This window comes from Phaenicophaeus curvirostris, chromosome 7, assembly GCF_032191515.1.
Source record: "Phaenicophaeus curvirostris isolate KB17595 chromosome 7, BPBGC_Pcur_1.0, whole genome shotgun sequence".
Taxonomy (NCBI): Eukaryota; Metazoa; Chordata; class Aves; order Cuculiformes; family Cuculidae; genus Phaenicophaeus; species Phaenicophaeus curvirostris.
The window spans coordinates 12,733,451-12,750,076 of NC_091398.1; the positions used below are offsets into that span (position 1 = coordinate 12,733,451).

The 16,626-nt window shown below is 43.3% G+C and overlaps 2 protein-coding genes across 3 annotated transcripts; one reads left to right on the forward strand and one right to left on the reverse strand.

Annotated features, from left to right (window-relative positions):
- Positions 1-289: 289 nt before the first annotated feature.
- On the reverse strand, positions 290-7,933 carry MAIP1 (matrix AAA peptidase interacting protein 1). Its single transcript, XM_069860785.1, has 5 exons — positions 7,644-7,933; positions 5,579-5,650; positions 3,706-3,832; positions 2,308-2,458; positions 290-561 (listed from the first exon to the last, which is right to left on the reverse strand). The coding sequence occupies exons 1-5, from the start codon at positions 7,914-7,916 to the stop codon at positions 483-485; spliced, it is 702 nt and encodes a 233-aa protein (XP_069716886.1). The 5' UTR covers positions 7,917-7,933; the 3' UTR covers positions 290-482.
- TYW5 (tRNA-yW synthesizing protein 5) lies at positions 7,638-16,626 on the forward strand. 2 transcript variants are annotated; one of them, XM_069860783.1, is made up of 8 exons: positions 7,638-7,722; positions 9,108-9,262; positions 11,315-11,384; positions 12,262-12,306; positions 12,786-12,923; positions 13,798-13,885; positions 14,399-14,515; positions 16,247-16,626. In XM_069860783.1, exons 1-8 carry the CDS (start codon positions 7,702-7,704, stop codon positions 16,501-16,503), a joined length of 891 nt encoding a protein of 296 aa, XP_069716884.1. In that variant the 5' UTR covers positions 7,638-7,701; the 3' UTR covers positions 16,504-16,626. The 2 variants fall into 2 exon arrangements, with proteins under 2 accessions (XP_069716884.1, XP_069716883.1); XM_069860782.1 differs by lacking the exon at positions 7,638-7,722 and adding an exon at positions 8,673-8,757.

Below are 16,626 nucleotides of genomic sequence, written 5' to 3' on the forward strand. Positions count from 1 at the left end.
TACCTCAAAATGAACTGCTGAGGCTAGACAATCTAAGAAGTCCGTCTACCTCTATTTCATCTTGCATATTAATGTTACACATTGTACAGTCCCCACAGAAAAGAGAAACGCATGAAAGTAACTCAGAAGGGCCACCAGTCATGAAAGTGATGTTTAACTTCAAGGATTTCTTCTTAATTTCTTCTCTGAATGTCAGAAGTCAACATGGCCACAACATCGGCCTGCATGAAACTGTGCTGTCAAAATGTGCTGGATGAGCATTAGTACTAATTAAACTTGCACTAGCCTGTTCCAGGGAAACGGCTTTATTGTAATGTTGCAGCACAGTCTAAGTTTCAGAAAAAAATCTGGGAAAATCAAACATACAAAATTAATCCGTCTTTTGGAGGAGAAGGCAGGAAGGGGAAAAAAGAGACCAAAATAGCCTGATATTTGTACATCAGAACATTTACAACAGTACATAAAAAGACTGTAAAAGGTCTTTATTCTAATAGCCTTGGATGTTCAATCCGTGTAATTGTCCAGTCTGGTTTTGCTCCTTCTGTGAACTCCCTTTGGAACCTGGAAAAGGAAAGACAGTAGGTAAACAGTTGTTAAAATTTACTTGATCCTTAAAGAGCTACTAGCATCAACAAGAAATCATGAAGAAATATTCTAATTAAAAGTTGATGCTGTAAAGGCTCTTTGGACTGTGATGTTTATGCCCCAAAAAGGAACATCAAAATTTATTCTGTAGTAAGAAACAAAGCGCACTGGCTTGAGAGTGTCTTCGTTCAGATCCCACAGACAGCACCAAGCAGCAACAGTAAAGATCCTCATACCAAGAGAGCACTCAGTTTTCATAGCAGTAACTATGAATGTAGCTTTGTGGCAGATCTACATCTCAAAATCAAGGGTTTCATTTAATGGAGTGGTAACTGCATCATAAAGGGAGATCACACGCTATGCATTCTACTTGAAAACTTTCATTTTTACTGAACTGTACTTTAAAAAGTAATATATTTTCAGAAATACATCAAAGATCAAGCTAACAGTAGTACTAAATCTCCCTAAAAGAAAATTTTGCAGTTGTTGAAATGAAAATTAAAATGTCCACCTCTATTTTCGAAGAAACTTCCTCTTCGTGTTGTAGTCATTAATGCTTTCCTCCCTGAGCACATCAGTTTTGACAGCTTGTCACCTCAAGACAAATCTGAGCTTGAAACTGAATATTCATGCTCCAAAGTAACCTGCACATCATGGACAAGAGCAGTATATCTGCACTGCTTTGCACTTACATGCAAATTTGTTCCTGGAAACTGTTTTCTCCGGACACTGAAACATTTAACGCTAGGCTTCCAAGGCCTTCTGAGTCTAGGTTAGAACTGTAAATAGCAGAAGGAACATATAGTTGCAAGATCTCTCTGATGGGGATTAGGAACAGCTATTTAGGGCTTTAAAAGGAGGCTCTTGAGGTTAACGGAGTCTCAGAGGTCTCCAACTCTATAAAAGACATTGAATTTGGCTAAAATATGGATCCACAAAAGTCCATCCAGACAAAAAGCACCGGTGCCCTCAGAGTACTTCCTTTGCTTCAGAGCTCCTGATCATCTAGATCCCAGTCTCTCCATTTCAAATGTGAGTGCAGAAGTGATTATTTATACTGCATTTCTCTCTCAAAAATCTTCACTTTTACCACTTTTTAAACTAATACAGACATTATTTACAAGCTTTTCTATGAAAATCCATCTACCTAATGTACTTACAGGGCTTGGATCATTGTGGCACAAATACCCAAACACCAGACGATGCTTTGTTCTGCCTTTCTGCAGAAAGCGTTTGGCTAAAAAATTTCATTTTTGTGAGCTACTTTTTTACCTAGTTGCAGTTCTGACTTTAGTGTGGGAAACAACAAGTCAGCAGCACCACACTTGACTGTTTGGCTTGACTGCGCTGCTGTCAGCTGTGCTACTAGAAATAGGAAACAAGGACTGATATCAGCCTGAACACCGATCTGTTTCCTGAACACTGCAGCAGTACAGCAAAGGATCAGAAACCTCATTCAGTTCTGCAACTACTGCTCCTCCTGACAGATTATGAATTCCCTTTAATCTTCAACTCACAAGCAAGGTAATAACATAATGACTTCAGGTGCATTTAAAAAATACCCTAGAATAAAAACTGGAAAGTTGGATGAGAGCTAACTTTGATTATGAATCAGGATAAATTAAAACATACCAAATTCTACACTGGCACAACATGGAAGCTTTCAGTTCGCACGCAGCTAGCCCATGTAAATGGAGCCAAGAAAAGGACAACTAAACTTACTCATAGTTTGCTGTTAGAAGATGTCTTTTCTCTTTTGTGCTTTCATCTCCAAACATAATCTGGAAAACTTTGGTTTCACCTGGTACTTCATCAGGTAGGTCAGCGCCATTCAGATACCAGAAACGCATCAGGATTCTAACAAACTTTCTTCCTGTTGGAAATAAATCAAAGCACAAAGTAAATCGCATTTTTCTCATTGGTCAAATACTCTTATTTGTTACCTAGCATATATTCTAGTGAGACCCTAGAAGGGCAGCTGCCTTCAGCCTTAAAGAATGCATGATAGAATAATGAACAATAGAGCTATTTAAAGCCATATTCATGCTGTTTAGCAGCCACAAAAACACATTCTGTAGAAAGGTATGTATTTTATCAGGAGTGTTGTGTGACATCATACATAATCAAACCATATCATAGAATCATAGAACAACCAGGTTGGAAGAGACCCACAGGATCATCGAGTCCAACCATTCCTATCAAACACTAAACCATGCCCCTCAGCACCTCGTCCACTCGTGCCTTAAACACCTCCAGGGAAAGGGACTCAACCACCTCCCTGGGCAGCCTGTTCCAGTGACCAATGATCCTTTCTGTGAAGAATTTTTTCCTAATGTCCAGCCTAAACCTCCCCTGGCGGAGCTTGAGGCCATTCCCTCTTGTCCTGTCCCCTGTCACTTGGGAGAAGAGGACAGCACCCTCCTCTCTACAACCTCCTTTCAGGTAGTATGAAGAAAAGCTGTTTACCACAAGGTCCAAAGACAACTACAAAACTATGCAGAGTAGTTGAAATTCAGGAATTAACAGAAAAAAATCCATATCCCCAAAACAGGAAAAAAACCTCACCGGGTCTGACAATTCAAATGCTCATTGGAAGACCCATAGTTAGATTATAAACCATCTCATCTGCATCTGATAGCAAACTGCACACATAACACTGGTATTTAACCAAAATAAAAACTTGTTTGAGCTCTTCACTAGCATACAAAAAAGAAAAATCAAGAAATCCTAGAACAAAGTATATTCCATGAAAGCAGAAGAGAAGTGAAGACAGCAAAATTTATCTCATTATCCAGCCTTTACTATTCTTTTTGGGAGATATATTTTAATTGCTGAAGCAACGGTTTTCTGCATATAGCAGAATAATTGGTTTTGAGTGGTTTGAGATTCCTAAGGACTAATAATGTAAAAATCTGAAATTACAAAGTACCATGACAATAATCTCTCAGGTTCTGATTTATAAGGAAATTGGGGAATTATATACAGAGGAACTATAAACAGGAGAACAAGGAATGAGAAACAGTACTCAAAAACACATCTGTAAGGAGAATGACAGCTTACTAGCAAAAAACAGTAAATAAGACTGCCTACTGCTGAACTGTTTCAGAATTCTAAACGTACCATCATCATCATAGTAAATGCGAACATCTCCTTCTGTTGTGTACATGATTGCATCAATGTCAGCTGCTAAAGCATCCCTGTGGCTGTCAGGGAGCAAAGAAATCTTTTCCTTCAGCACCTGAAATACCTAAATTCAGAAAACTCATCAGTTTTTCATTAGAAATTGAAGTAATAATCTTTTCTACTGCATTTAATAACATGAGCTATATTGCTACATTAGTAGAACACATACAACAGCAGAAGTCAAATAACACTGGGAAGACTGTGCACTCCCAAAAATGGATCTTAATGAGGATCCATTTCGTGCTTAAACAAATAAAAGCAATGTATTTAACAAAATGTTTAGAAAAGGTGCTATCAAAACAGAAGTTGCAAAGCAAGGCAAGTAAGAACAGAAAATACCAGTTAAGCTTGCTTCCACAATCATACTTACACTCTGCCTTCTCACTGCTGACTTCTCGCTATATGTATATTGCTCAGCTTTCGATTCTTATTTATCTTCCACAAATTTCCTTGAAAGTAATATCCATTAACCTTAAGTTTATCTTTGCCATCTTCTGATCCATGCTCCCATTAGATATAAAAGTTAATACGCAACCAGAATAGACTTAAAAATCATTGCTCTGAGACTCAAGTTCCACATTGCATTCACAATAGTATTTGAGTGTCCTAAGACCTACGCAGCTGTGTTAAGTAGAAAAAAGGTGTGGAGCATGAACTTAACAGAGGCATCATCTTAAATGCCACATGAGAAAGGCACCACAAGGAAGGATGAAGCTGCGCAGCACTTGTTTTTAACTTGTACTCAGTTTTTCAGCCTACCTTTAATTGCCATTTCTGAGTAACAAACAAATCTAGAGGTTACATGGAAGCAAGAGGCGTTCTTCACCGGAAGATGTTTGTTTCTAATACATTTTGCCAGTATAAAACGCACTGGCCAAAGCAACAAAAAAAGTAGTGTGGTATCACAGCCTCAGCCACCGCATGCTCTAGTTACCTGAGGTCTCTGGATCTATGTTAACCCTATCACCTGAAGAATTTTAGAAGAGCAGAGGAAGAGGAGATGCTCTTTCAAAACAACTGTAAGAAACAAACTCACATTTTACTGCTACCTCTGCTCAGAGAGAGGAGGTAAGATTGTCCAGCGGGGTGCACTAGAACAGCACCAAAATGTTTGCTGCACAGGCATGGCTGGTAAATAGGGCCAAGCTGGCATCCAGTAACAAGGCATAGACCTGACGTATCTCCTCCACTTGATTCTGATGCATCTGCTACCTCCATCCCTGGGAAGGCCAAGACAACTTAAGCAATTAAAAACTCATGAAAACACATAACACACAGTGCTGATGTTTAACAAGCCAGGCCAGCCCTATCCCTGAGACCATGACACAAGACTGAGGCCTTCCAGCCAAAACTGGTAACTGGCTGTATGATCCACTTGGGAGTGGGAATACATTAGTGCAGCAGGGATGAGCACACACTAGTTCTTTTCTTCATCAGAATTCTGGTGCACAGACCAGTGTCAGCTGGTGTCAGCTACCTGCCTACACAACAGAAACATGCAGTTCTGCCTGTCCTCCAGAACCCACCACCTCTCAATCCTTTCTGGTACACCAGCAATCTTTTTGGCAACTGGCCCTTATTCTCAATGGCAAGCATATTCTTTTTTAAATACAGTCACTTTAAATTAAGTTTCATGCCTCAAAATTAAACATAAAAAAGCTGCAGAACAAACAATTGCCCTGTTCTGCATTATGCAGTTTTTCCCAAATTAAAACCAAACTGGCAGTGTTTGTAGATCATGACAGGCTGAACCTGTGTTACTTCATTACGGAAAAATCAACTGCTTGAATAAGAGATGGAAAGCATTTACCTCTGCTGACACAAGTTCTTCCAGGAGGTCAAGTTTACGCTGAGACAGCAGCTTTGAAACAAGAGAAAAGGCCTATACAAAAAAAAATAAAAAAGAGAGAGAGAAATACATGAACAAGTAACATCAAGTTGGCTTACTTTTCAGAAAAATCCACCATTATTTGACAGGCTACCTAATTATTCCATGATTGAAGATGTCTGCAGAGTATATCACCACTGAAATGAAAGCCCTCCAGCATCAGAAAAGTGTTTCCATGAACACAAGGTTTCTTTTCAGTCTCTTATTTGAATCAGCAAACCTCTTGATAACAGGCACGTGAATGCATAGCTTGTTACAAAGAAGCCTTACAGTAACCAATAGAAGTTGTTTCTACTCTTTTTCATAATCCAGTCCATGTCTTTCCCTGTAAATATTTTGTTCCCCTACCCTTCTTCCCAGCTCATCCCCTGGTTTCAGTCAAAACAGAAGCTCTAGTTTATAGTTCTGCTTTTGCCCCTACACTTCATGAAACTCAAATCCCCTTTCCCCCTCAATTTTGCAGGCATAGTTACTGACACTAATGCCTCTACATATTCAAATAGTGTACTTGTGAAAGGCTGACAGAGCGCTTAGCAATCTACAGCAAATAAAAACAAACAAACAAAAAACCCCAGGGAAGGTAAAACAGGTGGTTCTGTATGCAGCAACTCATCTGGTGTATGGATTTTTTTTGTCTCTCTTGAATTATACTACGCATTTTAACATTCTGTCCCTTATCATCTGATTTTGAGCTAGTTTTTTGTTTCATTTAAAACTAAATACAATAACTGAAGCTCCACAGCAGGTAACTGTGTAATTTGTAGCTTTGAAACTGCTACCTCTTTGACACATTGTATTGACAAAGCTTAGGGAGTTCTTAATTTTGGAGGAACAAAGGGGCACCAGCTCCACACTTGCCTAAGCTGTCATTTTAGGAAAACCAGCTGAGAAGGCACACTTCCCATAAAGTCTTTAAAACACGTGGAAACACCTTCCCTCATTCTGCTTTGGGAGACGGCTGAACAGGCTCATTTTAATTCTGGAATCTGGGAAAAGAAGACAAGAGGAGCCTAATGAAGAGCACGCCTCCGATCATTCTTGATTCCTTCAGCAGTGAGGTGCCTGGAGCCCACAGAGGCGACTCCCCACCCGTATCACACAGGGGGTTCAGGGAGCCAGGGGAACATGGCACTGCCATGCCCACAGGTGACACAAGGCCCCGGCACTGGCAGCCGCGGGGCAGGGGACTCAGCTGGGCAGCCACAGGGCACGGCGCGGTGGGCAGAAGCCTCCATTCCTTTGGACCCCTCTCTCATTCCCTCAGGCCCCTCTCTCACAGAACCACAGAAACATCCTGAGTTGCAAGGCACCCACAAGGATCATCGAGCCCAACCCCTGTCCCTGCATAACAGCAACATTCGCACGAACGACCCGAGCTGGAAGGGACACACAAGGTCCATAGAGTCCCACTCGAGTCCTTGTATACAACAAGGCCAACACTCAGACCACGTGTCTGAGGGCTGATAGGGAAAACGCCGTCAAATAAACTCTCTAAGGCTCGTTTTGAAGTTTTGGAAAGCGAGCATCAGCCTGGGCAATGGGAGGGAGTGATCCCCACCGATCGCGTGCAGCCAGACAGGAGCCGGGACAGGACGGATCTCCCGCTTCTAGGCACGTGGATACATTTTCCCAGAAGTCTCGTGCACGTTCTATCACTTCCCAAGGACTAATTTTAAGTGTCATTATGAACCTCACAACAGTCGAGTCTGTGCTAATCTGGAGCTCCGGGGCCAGCTCTGACCTTGCATTTGAGCTGGGGGCAAGTCAGCAAAGGGAGGGGATCCCAGGGATCACACAGACGGGACCGAACACCGGGCGGCGTCGCCTCCAAACACCGAGAAGGCTCCGCCACAAGCACCGCCTGAAAGCGACCGCGCGGCCACGGGGCCGCCCCGCCCGGCTCGCCGGGAACACGGTTACTCGGTGACCCTCGGCTCTACTTCAGACCGAGAGGGAAACGCTGCGGTGAGGCCCGCGGGGAGCCCACCTGCTTGGCGCCGCGCGTGAACTCGTCGCCGCTGAATTCGCGGTCGAAGTAGAGGCGGATGAGGAGGTGGCAGAAGCGGGTGCGGAGCCAGCCGAGGGGGCTGCCGATCCTCACCACCAGCACCCGCCGCGGCGGGGCCTCCCCCGGGCCCTGCGGCCGCTGCCCGGAGCCGCCCGACAGGCGCGCGGCGGGGCCGGGTCGGGCCGGGGGGAGCCGCGGCGCCGCCAGCACCGACAGGCAGAGCGCGCGGGACGGGAACGCGCGCAGCGCCATGGCGGGAGCCGGGGAACGCGGCGGGAGCCGCCCCGGGAAGGGACCGGAACCCTTATACGCGGGCACCGCCGCCCCGGGAAGGGGCCGGAACGATTAAGCGCATGCACTGCCGTCCAGGAAGGCGCCGGAACTCTTATACGCGGTCACCGGCGCCCCAGGAAGGGACCGGAACCGTTAAGCGCGGGCACCGCCGCCCCGGGAAGGGGCCGGAACCCTTAAGCGCGGGCACCGCCGCCCCGGGAAGGGGCCGGAACCCTTAAGCGCGGGCACCGCCGCCCCGGGAAGGGGCCGGAACCCTTAAGCGCGGACACCGCCGCCCCGGGAACGGGTCGGAACGATTAAGCGTCGGCTCCGCCGCCCCGGGAAGGGGCCGGAACCTTTCAGCGCGGGCACCGCCGCCTCGGGAAGAATCATAGAACAACCAGGTTGGAAGAGACCCACCGGATCATCGAGTCCAACCATTCCTATCAAACACTAAACCATGCCCGTCAGCACCTCGTCCACCCGTGCCTTAAACACCTCCAGGGAAAGGGACTCAACCACCTCCCTGGGCAGCCTGTTCCAGTGACCAATGACCCTTTCTGTGAAGAATTTTTTCCTAATGTCCAGCCTAAACCTCCCCTGGCGGAGCTTGAGGCCATTCCCTCTTGTCCTGTTCCCTGTCACTTGGAAGAAGTGACCGGAAGGGACCGGAACGGTTAAGCGCGGGCACCGCCGCCCAGGGAAGGGCCGGAACGTTTCCGCTTCCGGCGCGGAATCGGCCATGGAGCAGCCGGTGGGGTCGGTTCTGCGGCTGAGCGGGGTCACCCGGGAGCGGTTCCTGCGCGACGTCTACACGCGGGTGCGGCGGGGACCGGGGACGGCGAGGAGGAGGGGGAGGGGGAGGGGAGGCCGAGGGTGGGGATGGGCTGGGGGCGGCGCCGGGGATTCGAGGGGCCGCCGCGGATCAAGAAGGGGCCGGGGCCGCGCGGCGGGGCCCGAGGGGCAGCGGGGAGGAGGGCGAAGATTGAGGGGGCGGCGAGATCGAGGCCGCTCGGCACGGGGCGGCGGGGCCCGAGGGGCAGCGGGAATCGGGACGGGGCGGTTGGGGCCGGGTCGCTGCCCCGTCTGGGTCGCGCAGGCGGTGTCGGGGTGGGGCGGGGGGGCAGGCAGGCGGCGTCACCTCATCGCGGGACGTTTTTGGTTCCTTAGAGAAAGCCGGTGGTGCTGCAAGGACTGGAACTGGGTGCCTGCACGACCAAGTGGACGGCGGATTACTTGAGCCAAGCGGAGGGGTCTAAGGAAGTCAAGGTTCACGTTTCTGCGGTGCCGCAGATGGATTTCCTCAGTAAGAACTTTGTGTATAGGTACTACTTTCCAAGGCCTCTTGTATTTAATGGCGTGTGCTTGTAGCTGTCGGACATACAGTTACCTGTTCTGAGCTGAGAGCAAGAATAGGAAGATGCTCTGTGAAAGCTTTAAAGCTGTATCAAAGCGCTGTCCTGGATTTCCCCCTGTCCCTTCCACAAACACCCTGGATAAATACCACAGGGTGAAAGGAGAGACCAAGCAGTGCCTTAATAGTGATGGCATGAAGAGGTGCTATAGAGATATTTTGGCAGAGGACTCTTGTAGGAGGCTTGAGCCTGGCACTCACTGGTGTTAATAAAAAAAATACACACCCCCTCACACACCCGCCCCTTGATACTAGATGATACACTATTTTGCCTTAATTCTGTGTTGTGCTTTCAGCAGTAATGAATCGTGTTCGTTTCTGTCTCGCTGTGTCTCTGAACCTCTTAGAGTGCTGGCATGTGGCAGGCATGCTGTTCCGCTCTTGAGAGATGTTACTAATTAAAACCAAGCTCCTCTCAGAGTTAGCATGTGCGGCTCTTGGGATGTTCAAACTACTGGGTATTGTGTGTTTCACCAACTCTTTAATGTTGATGTCACGTAAGCTCTTAATCTCCTCTGAAGTTCCTCTTATGTGGCTGCCAAAGCATTTCTTGAAAGTTCATCTCATTTCAGTCATTGTGTTGCTCTTACAGGGTAAATGCTTTTGTTTTGGGTGTCATTTGTGTTCCCTAAGTGGGAACAAAACGTGTTCAGTTTGTTAAAGCTGTAAGACTGAAGCAGATGCTCTAAGTGTAAACAAGCTACAAGTCTTTATGAGCGGAGCCTGTTGTTTAGGGGGAAAAAAACACCTTTAATCATGCTATGTTCTGCCCGCTACATAATGAGTTTCTGAATCTTTGGAGTTAGGTTCTACTTGAATGACTTTGCTGTATCGCTGTATTTCATTTTCCCCACTCTGGTTTGTTTTTTTTATGATGATGCCTCTTACTGTGAGTTGCCAGTGTGCTGGGTTTAGCAGGTTTATAAACAGCCACGTGGAGGCGCTCTGATGGTGCCTCATTGCGGCAGCTGTTAGGACTTGCACCTACATCGCTTGAAATTCAGGAAGCTTTGACCCTTTCCACAGCAAGTCCCACATTCTAAAATGAAGGGAGAATAAGTAAAACTAAAAGAATAGAAATACCGAAAACTGAACATGCAGCTCCGTGATTTCAAACTGATGTGTGTGAGTAGAACTGCAAAACTTTTGTAAGTTGCACGTTCCTGCTGTGTCTTTAAGTTGGTTCTGGAACTCATTCAGCTGCATTGTGATGTGCTGCAGAGTGTTTTTCTGCTGTTTCAGCTTTGCTGGCTGGTTCACCGTGAGGTCAGGCGAGCGTCAGCGCTAGCGTAAGGGAGGAGATGGGATGATTTGGGTAGATGGCAAGGGCAGAGCTGTGGCAGCACCAGAATGCATCAGTTTGAGCTGTTGTGGAGCTGTGCTCTCACTTTCCTCAGCAGCAAGCGTAAATGGGCAGGATATAACAGTTCAACTGAAGTCAGAGGTCTAGTTTTTCCTTGTTTGTTTTTCATTAACTTCAGTAGTTATTGTATTTAACTATTACAAACACTCCCTCCCCTCTTTTCCAGTAAGGGTGGCCAAACAATGGAACAGGTTGCCCGGAGAGGTTGTGGAGTGTCCATCCTTGGAGATGCACAAACCCCAGCTGGGTGCTGTCCTGGGCAGCCTTCTGTTAGTTGGTCCTGCTCTTAGCAAGGGGACTGGACTGGAGGATCTCCAAAGGCGCCTTCCAGCCTCACCAATTACACAACTTTGTTTGGATCTGCACTGGGGCAATTTAATAAAACAGAGAGATTTGCACATGTAGGATTTCTGTCTTTGTAGAACTCCTCAAATATCTACTGCACACACTGATTAGTCACCATGGTGAAAAAAAAAAAAGCAGCGTGTTGCATCTTCAGTTATACTAGGTATGGTAAGAGAGCTTATGGTTCTAAACCTGGTGTTTGGACCATGTGTAGTTTCATGATTCATTGTATAAACTTAAATATTTCTATCTCAGAACTCTGCCTTTTGATGTATTTGTACGAAGAGCAGCTGAAGTCAAACACAAGGAGTACTTTCTTTCTGAGGTAATTTCCGTAAGAGTCCCAGTTTCTTCTGTTGGTTATTTTGCCAGTATATGGAGAGGGAAATGTTGAATTAAAATTTTAAGTCTTACTCCAGTAAAGTATGTGATCTTAGATGTAGTTGTTTTGTGTGGCTTGGAGCCAAAGGAAAAATGTGGGGAGAAGTAATTTTTCTCATAAGTTCTTTGTATCATCCAGTGTGGTTAACTTCAGTGGTGCTGGTTTTGATAACAAAAACTGCTTATGTGATCAGAAATTCTAACATAAAACTGAAAAATCAAACCATGCTTTAGAATAATAACTGTATCATTTATGTGTTTTGCATGAAAATGTCATGAAGGTATTTTACAGTTTGACTACATTGGCTATCAAAATAGAAATACGGGTTTCTTGTAACATAATTTGTGAATAGGAAATGCGCAGCTATCTTTATGTGTCAGTGTTCAAGCTAGGGATTTGTCAGATAATTGTCACTAGGAAGCAGACAGTTTTGAACGTAGACATGCTTTTTACCTTTTATGCTACATAGAATGCTGTAGCCAGCATTTGAAGCCAGTTGAAATAACATCCTGCATCACTGTTGTGAAGAACCTGTCTGCACTTGCTTTGAATCCATTCAGTGACAGCAGTTGAAACACTTGACATCTCCCGCTTCGCTCTTCTATTCTCACTTAACTTATTTTTCCCATTTCTTGAGGTGAACAGCAGAGAGCAGGAAAGGCCGTATAACAGAATAGCCAGATTTGTAAATGCCGTTTATTTGTGCCATATTTTAATGAAACCCCGCATTAGATTAATGAGAAAATACAGGCTCTTTGTTTAAGTGTGTTGGGAATTGTTATTGGAAAAACAAAACTAATTTTCTTTGTGTTCTCTTCAGGATGAAAAGTACTATTTACGATCAGTGGGTGAAGATGCTAGGAAGGTGAGTTAGTTGAGATCACGGTTCTAATATTGTAAAGTTGCAGTTCAAGAGTATTTTTAAAAGCCTATTGCCATCCACTGGCTGTGTAGTACAGGCATACAACTTGTTTACAGTTAGTTGGGCTGCAAATCCGACTGGATTTAGTCAGAATATTTAAACCTGATTGTCTAAAATGGTTGCTGTTATACAGGAGCTTAGCTCCTCTCCCATTTATCTTCTGTTGTAAACTAATATAAAAGGATTTCTGATGATCTCTTGCTTCTGCAGGGTGATTTCTAGCTGTTTTGGTTCAAAGCAGCTCTCTGGCTGTTTGTAACATCACTGACCAAGTCCAGGCTGTGGGGGTGGCTGCTGGAAAGCATTTGCTGCAGCCAGTGCTGAGGTTGTGGACCTGTGTTTCATAGCATTGGAAATGATAGTGAAGTATTCCCTCTATTTTAATGTGCGTCTCATTCTCTAAGAGTATTTTTTTGTTTCAGGATATTGCAGATATCAGGAAGCAGTTTCCTATTTTGGCAGAAGATGTTCTGATTCCAGAGTATTTTGAGAAGGAACGGTTCTTCTCTAGTGTCTTCCGTATCAGCTCAGCTGGATTACAGTTATGGACACATTATGATGTAGGTAATACATGTGTTTAGCATGAAATATTGCGGATGGCATCACGAAGCTGAGATATTAAAAATCTCAGATGTCGAGAAAAGATAAGTTAATGACAAATGTCACATGTTTTGAAATACTAAAATGAATCCCATTCAGCGGTACAGTAACTTTATATATATTGTATATTGTAATATATTACTGGTTTAATGCCTAATTCCGTACTTATAAGATTAAATGTTTGGTTTGTTCCTTTATTTCTTTTTACTGTTTTGAGTTTCAGTTAAAAGTCTGAAACGTGGTAACTTTCAACATTTTCATCTTGAAGATGACCTTTTTTTTTGTTATTATTCTAATGGCCAGATTGTTGCTAATTGTACAGTGATTTGGGTGATTTGGTCCGTTGCTGCAGTGCAGTGAATCCCAAATAAGATTGTCTTCTAACACTGTGCATTATAATTCTGAATAGATTTATTTTTAAGAAAAATACAATTAGGAAAAAGAATCCTTTACCAATAGAGAGTCAGCAAAATGAGGTAGTGGTAACACTGGAAAAAGAATTCAAAATATGGGTTTTATTACATTTTTCTGGTTTATGTGTTTGTGTTTTAAGATAAAACAACTTGATTCCTATTTAAGGAGAAACGCAAAGTTGTCAGAAAGCAGTTTGTCGGACAGCAGTGTTCTGTTTCCCAATAAACTGTTCGTCAAGAATGTGCAGCCAAGGGATATAGTAACTCAGGTTCTTGATTTTTTTAGATATGTGGAAGTTTTTTTAGCTAATTCTTAACATATGAAGGTTTTAGTAATTCCCTTTTTTGAGCTGATGGTACTTTAGATAAGTTGCAGTCTATGTATTAATTCTTAACTCTTGGCTGACATCTCTCATTCCAGGTAATGGACAATTTCTTAATCCAAGTAACGGGGAAAAAACGAATTGTTTTATATAGTCCTCAGGATGCACTGTATTTATATTTATCAGGTATGTATGTTGCATACATCTAGTTTGGTGATCATAGTTTCCTTTCCAGCTCATGAGTGTTTTACTGCAGGAAAAAAAAAAAAATCACTAACAGGCAGCTTAGCGTAAAAGAAGTTATTTGGTCCCTTAACTCTGATGCCATTTGCTGTAGTCAAAGTGAAGTGTTTTAGTGGGGCAAGTTAGGGGATGTGCTAAGGAGCACAGGAGCTTCTCAGGGTTCTGTTTCCAGCACCCGTGGAGGAGTACAGCACTGTCTAGTTCAAAATTATTTTCTAAATGTGACATTTAGTGTCTTTTAGTGTTAAGGTTACAGGAGAAATACAGACAACAGAAGAATATGTCTCCAGTAAATCAGGAGTGCTGTCAGGTTTATCTGTTTTTCAGAAGAGTTACAGGACAATAAACCACAATTAAATGTGATTCAAGGACTGCTATTTCCAGCATGTGATAATGCTTTGTTACTGTTTGGAAGAGTAGGAGTGTTCTATTCGTTACTTTTGGAAACTTTCCTAGGTACTAAATCAAAGGTGCTGGATGTGGATAACCCAGACTTGGAGAAATATCCCCTTTTTGTGAAAGCCACGCGTTATGAATGTTTTCTGGAAGCAGGAGATGTGTTATTTATTCCAGGTAAGTAACAAGTAGTTCCTGAGCACGTTGTGTCTTTGAACAGTTTTGTTTGCAATTTCTTGTTTCTAGGGATGGTAAGAGGTTACTAAACCATTTCTGTGCTCTAAGGAGAGGCATCGAAAGACATCAGCAAAACTTGTCTACTTCTTCCAACTGTACTAATTAACCTAATAAAAGGTATTACTCTATCTACCTGCAAATCTTGCCTTCCCTCAAGATTGCGTTGTTTGCTTCTGAACCTGCATCTTTAAATAGATGAGCACTGCAAAATCAACTCGTGAAAACTTAAATTACTTCAGTGACCTGTGTTTTCTAATGACAGCATGTGAGTGAAGTGCTATTATTGTTCTTCTGTAGCTCTGGCACTGAGGAACGGTGAGGCATGCGATTTGAAGAGACTTATGGAGGGTAGAGTTATTGGACCTTCTAGAAATTTTGTAATCACATTTGGGGAATGGAAAGACAAGTCGTGATCATTTTTCTGCACAAGCAGAAAATATGAAGCTGTTTCCTGGTCTGAGATGGAAATTCTGGTGATCAGAGAAAGGCATGTGAATTATTACTATTGAAGTATTGCTACTTACTGTTAATTTTTAACTTGTCATGACCTTGTGGCAGATACTTATTCTGATGCTTTTTGTGTTATCTGGGCAAACAGGAAGGCAGTAGTTTTTTGGGGTTTATTTAAGAAGATTTAAATAGATTCTTATCCATAGACACATTACTTAATTTTAAATTTACCATTTGCATTTCTTTCTGAAGAAAATTTTGATTACAGTTAGTGAAAGATACGTCACACTGTTGGTAATATCAGCATATGTAATTTCTGTTTTGTTCTACTTAGCACAGATGCTCCTTTGTCTTTGCCAGTAGGTGTGCCACTCCAAACTTAGGACACACTCAGCACTCTTATGGGATTTTTGGTTCGAGAGAATAGTGCTGGCTTTTTCAGCATTTTGGGATGCTGATGGTTGAAAAAGGAGATGTTCTTTGAAACATGTGTGTGGATGTTACAGAGAAGGTAGAAGCAGCCCCTCTCCCTAACCTGAAAGAAACTTCTTGTTCGTTTCTCAGAATAAGCTTTTCTGATGTCTTCAGCACCTACATGCAACTAAGCTGCAGTAAGCACAGCATTCAGTCTTTTAGCTTAAAATAGAAAAAGGGTAAACATACCATATTAAACTTATTTTTAAATAAGTGTACATGACAAGGCAAAAGTGTCTTTGCTTCCTTACACCAGCCATGATAACTCAATTGAAAAGTCTGATGACTTTACTATGAAAAGAACAACTAGGGAAAAAACAACTTGCACAGGTGACTTGGCTGAGACTGGTGGTTTACATTAATGCTGGGGCAGTCTGTGCAGGGTTGGGGACTACATTTATGAAACTGGATATCTGCATTCAGAGTAGAGGTGGGTGAAGTGAATAGGGATGATGCCTCACTCTCATCCTGCACGTGCTTAACACTTTTTTACCTTTGAGTATGTCTTTATACTTCAGCAGTTGTTACTTTCGTGTGAAGTTATAGATCATTGTGAATGTCTTGAAGAATTTCTTAGATTTGGTACAATGCAATGTGTTCAGGGATGAATATCTATAAATAAACGAAAGAATACGCTACTCATGGCCTTTCCACAACTATATTTAGTTTGGGTGATTCTGACACTTGTCATGAGTCACACGCAAGTTTCAATTGTAATTTGCATTTCGGACATTCTTCTTTCAACAGCTTTGTGGTTTCATAATGTACTTTCTGAGGAATTTGGAGTGGCACTGAATGTCTTTTGGAAGCACCTTCCTGCTGATTCGTATGATAAGAGTGACACTTACGGAAATAAAGATCCCACGGCAGCCTCTAGAGCTATACAGATCTTGGACAGGGCCTTGAAAACACTTGAAGAACTACCTGAGGAATATAGAGATTTTTACGCTCGGAGAATGGTGTTACGCATCCAAGAAAAAGCCTATAGAAATGATTATGGATAAAACAACAGATTGTAGTTTCACAGCAAGCTCCTCTGAAAGCAGAGAATCATTTGTTAATATGGAAACTGTCTGTGTGTACATACATAGACTTTCTGTGAGACCAATAAAAACTATGTTGATAAA

Coding starts and splice junctions, on each gene's coding strand:
- MAIP1 (XM_069860785.1), bottom strand. CDS start 7,916: ATGGCGCTGCGCGCGTTCCCGTCCCGCGCGCTCTGCCTGTCGGTGCTG. Junction 2,459..3,705: donor CATTTACTATGATGATGATG/GTACGTTTAGAA, acceptor TATTTCCAACAG/GAAGAAAGTTTGTTAGAATC. Junction 562..2,307: donor CTTCTAACAGCAAACTATGA/GTAAGTTTAGTT, acceptor TTCCTTTTCCAG/GTTCCAAAGGGAGTTCACAG.
- TYW5 (XM_069860782.1), top strand. CDS start 8,680: ATGGAGCAGCCGGTGGGGTCGGTTCTGCGGCTGAGCGGGGTCACCCGG. Junction 12,924..13,797: donor AGTTATGGACACATTATGAT/GTAGGTAATACA, acceptor CTCTCATTCCAG/GTAATGGACAATTTCTTAAT. Junction 14,516..16,246: donor AGATGTGTTATTTATTCCAG/GTAAGTAACAAG, acceptor TTCTTTCAACAG/CTTTGTGGTTTCATAATGTA.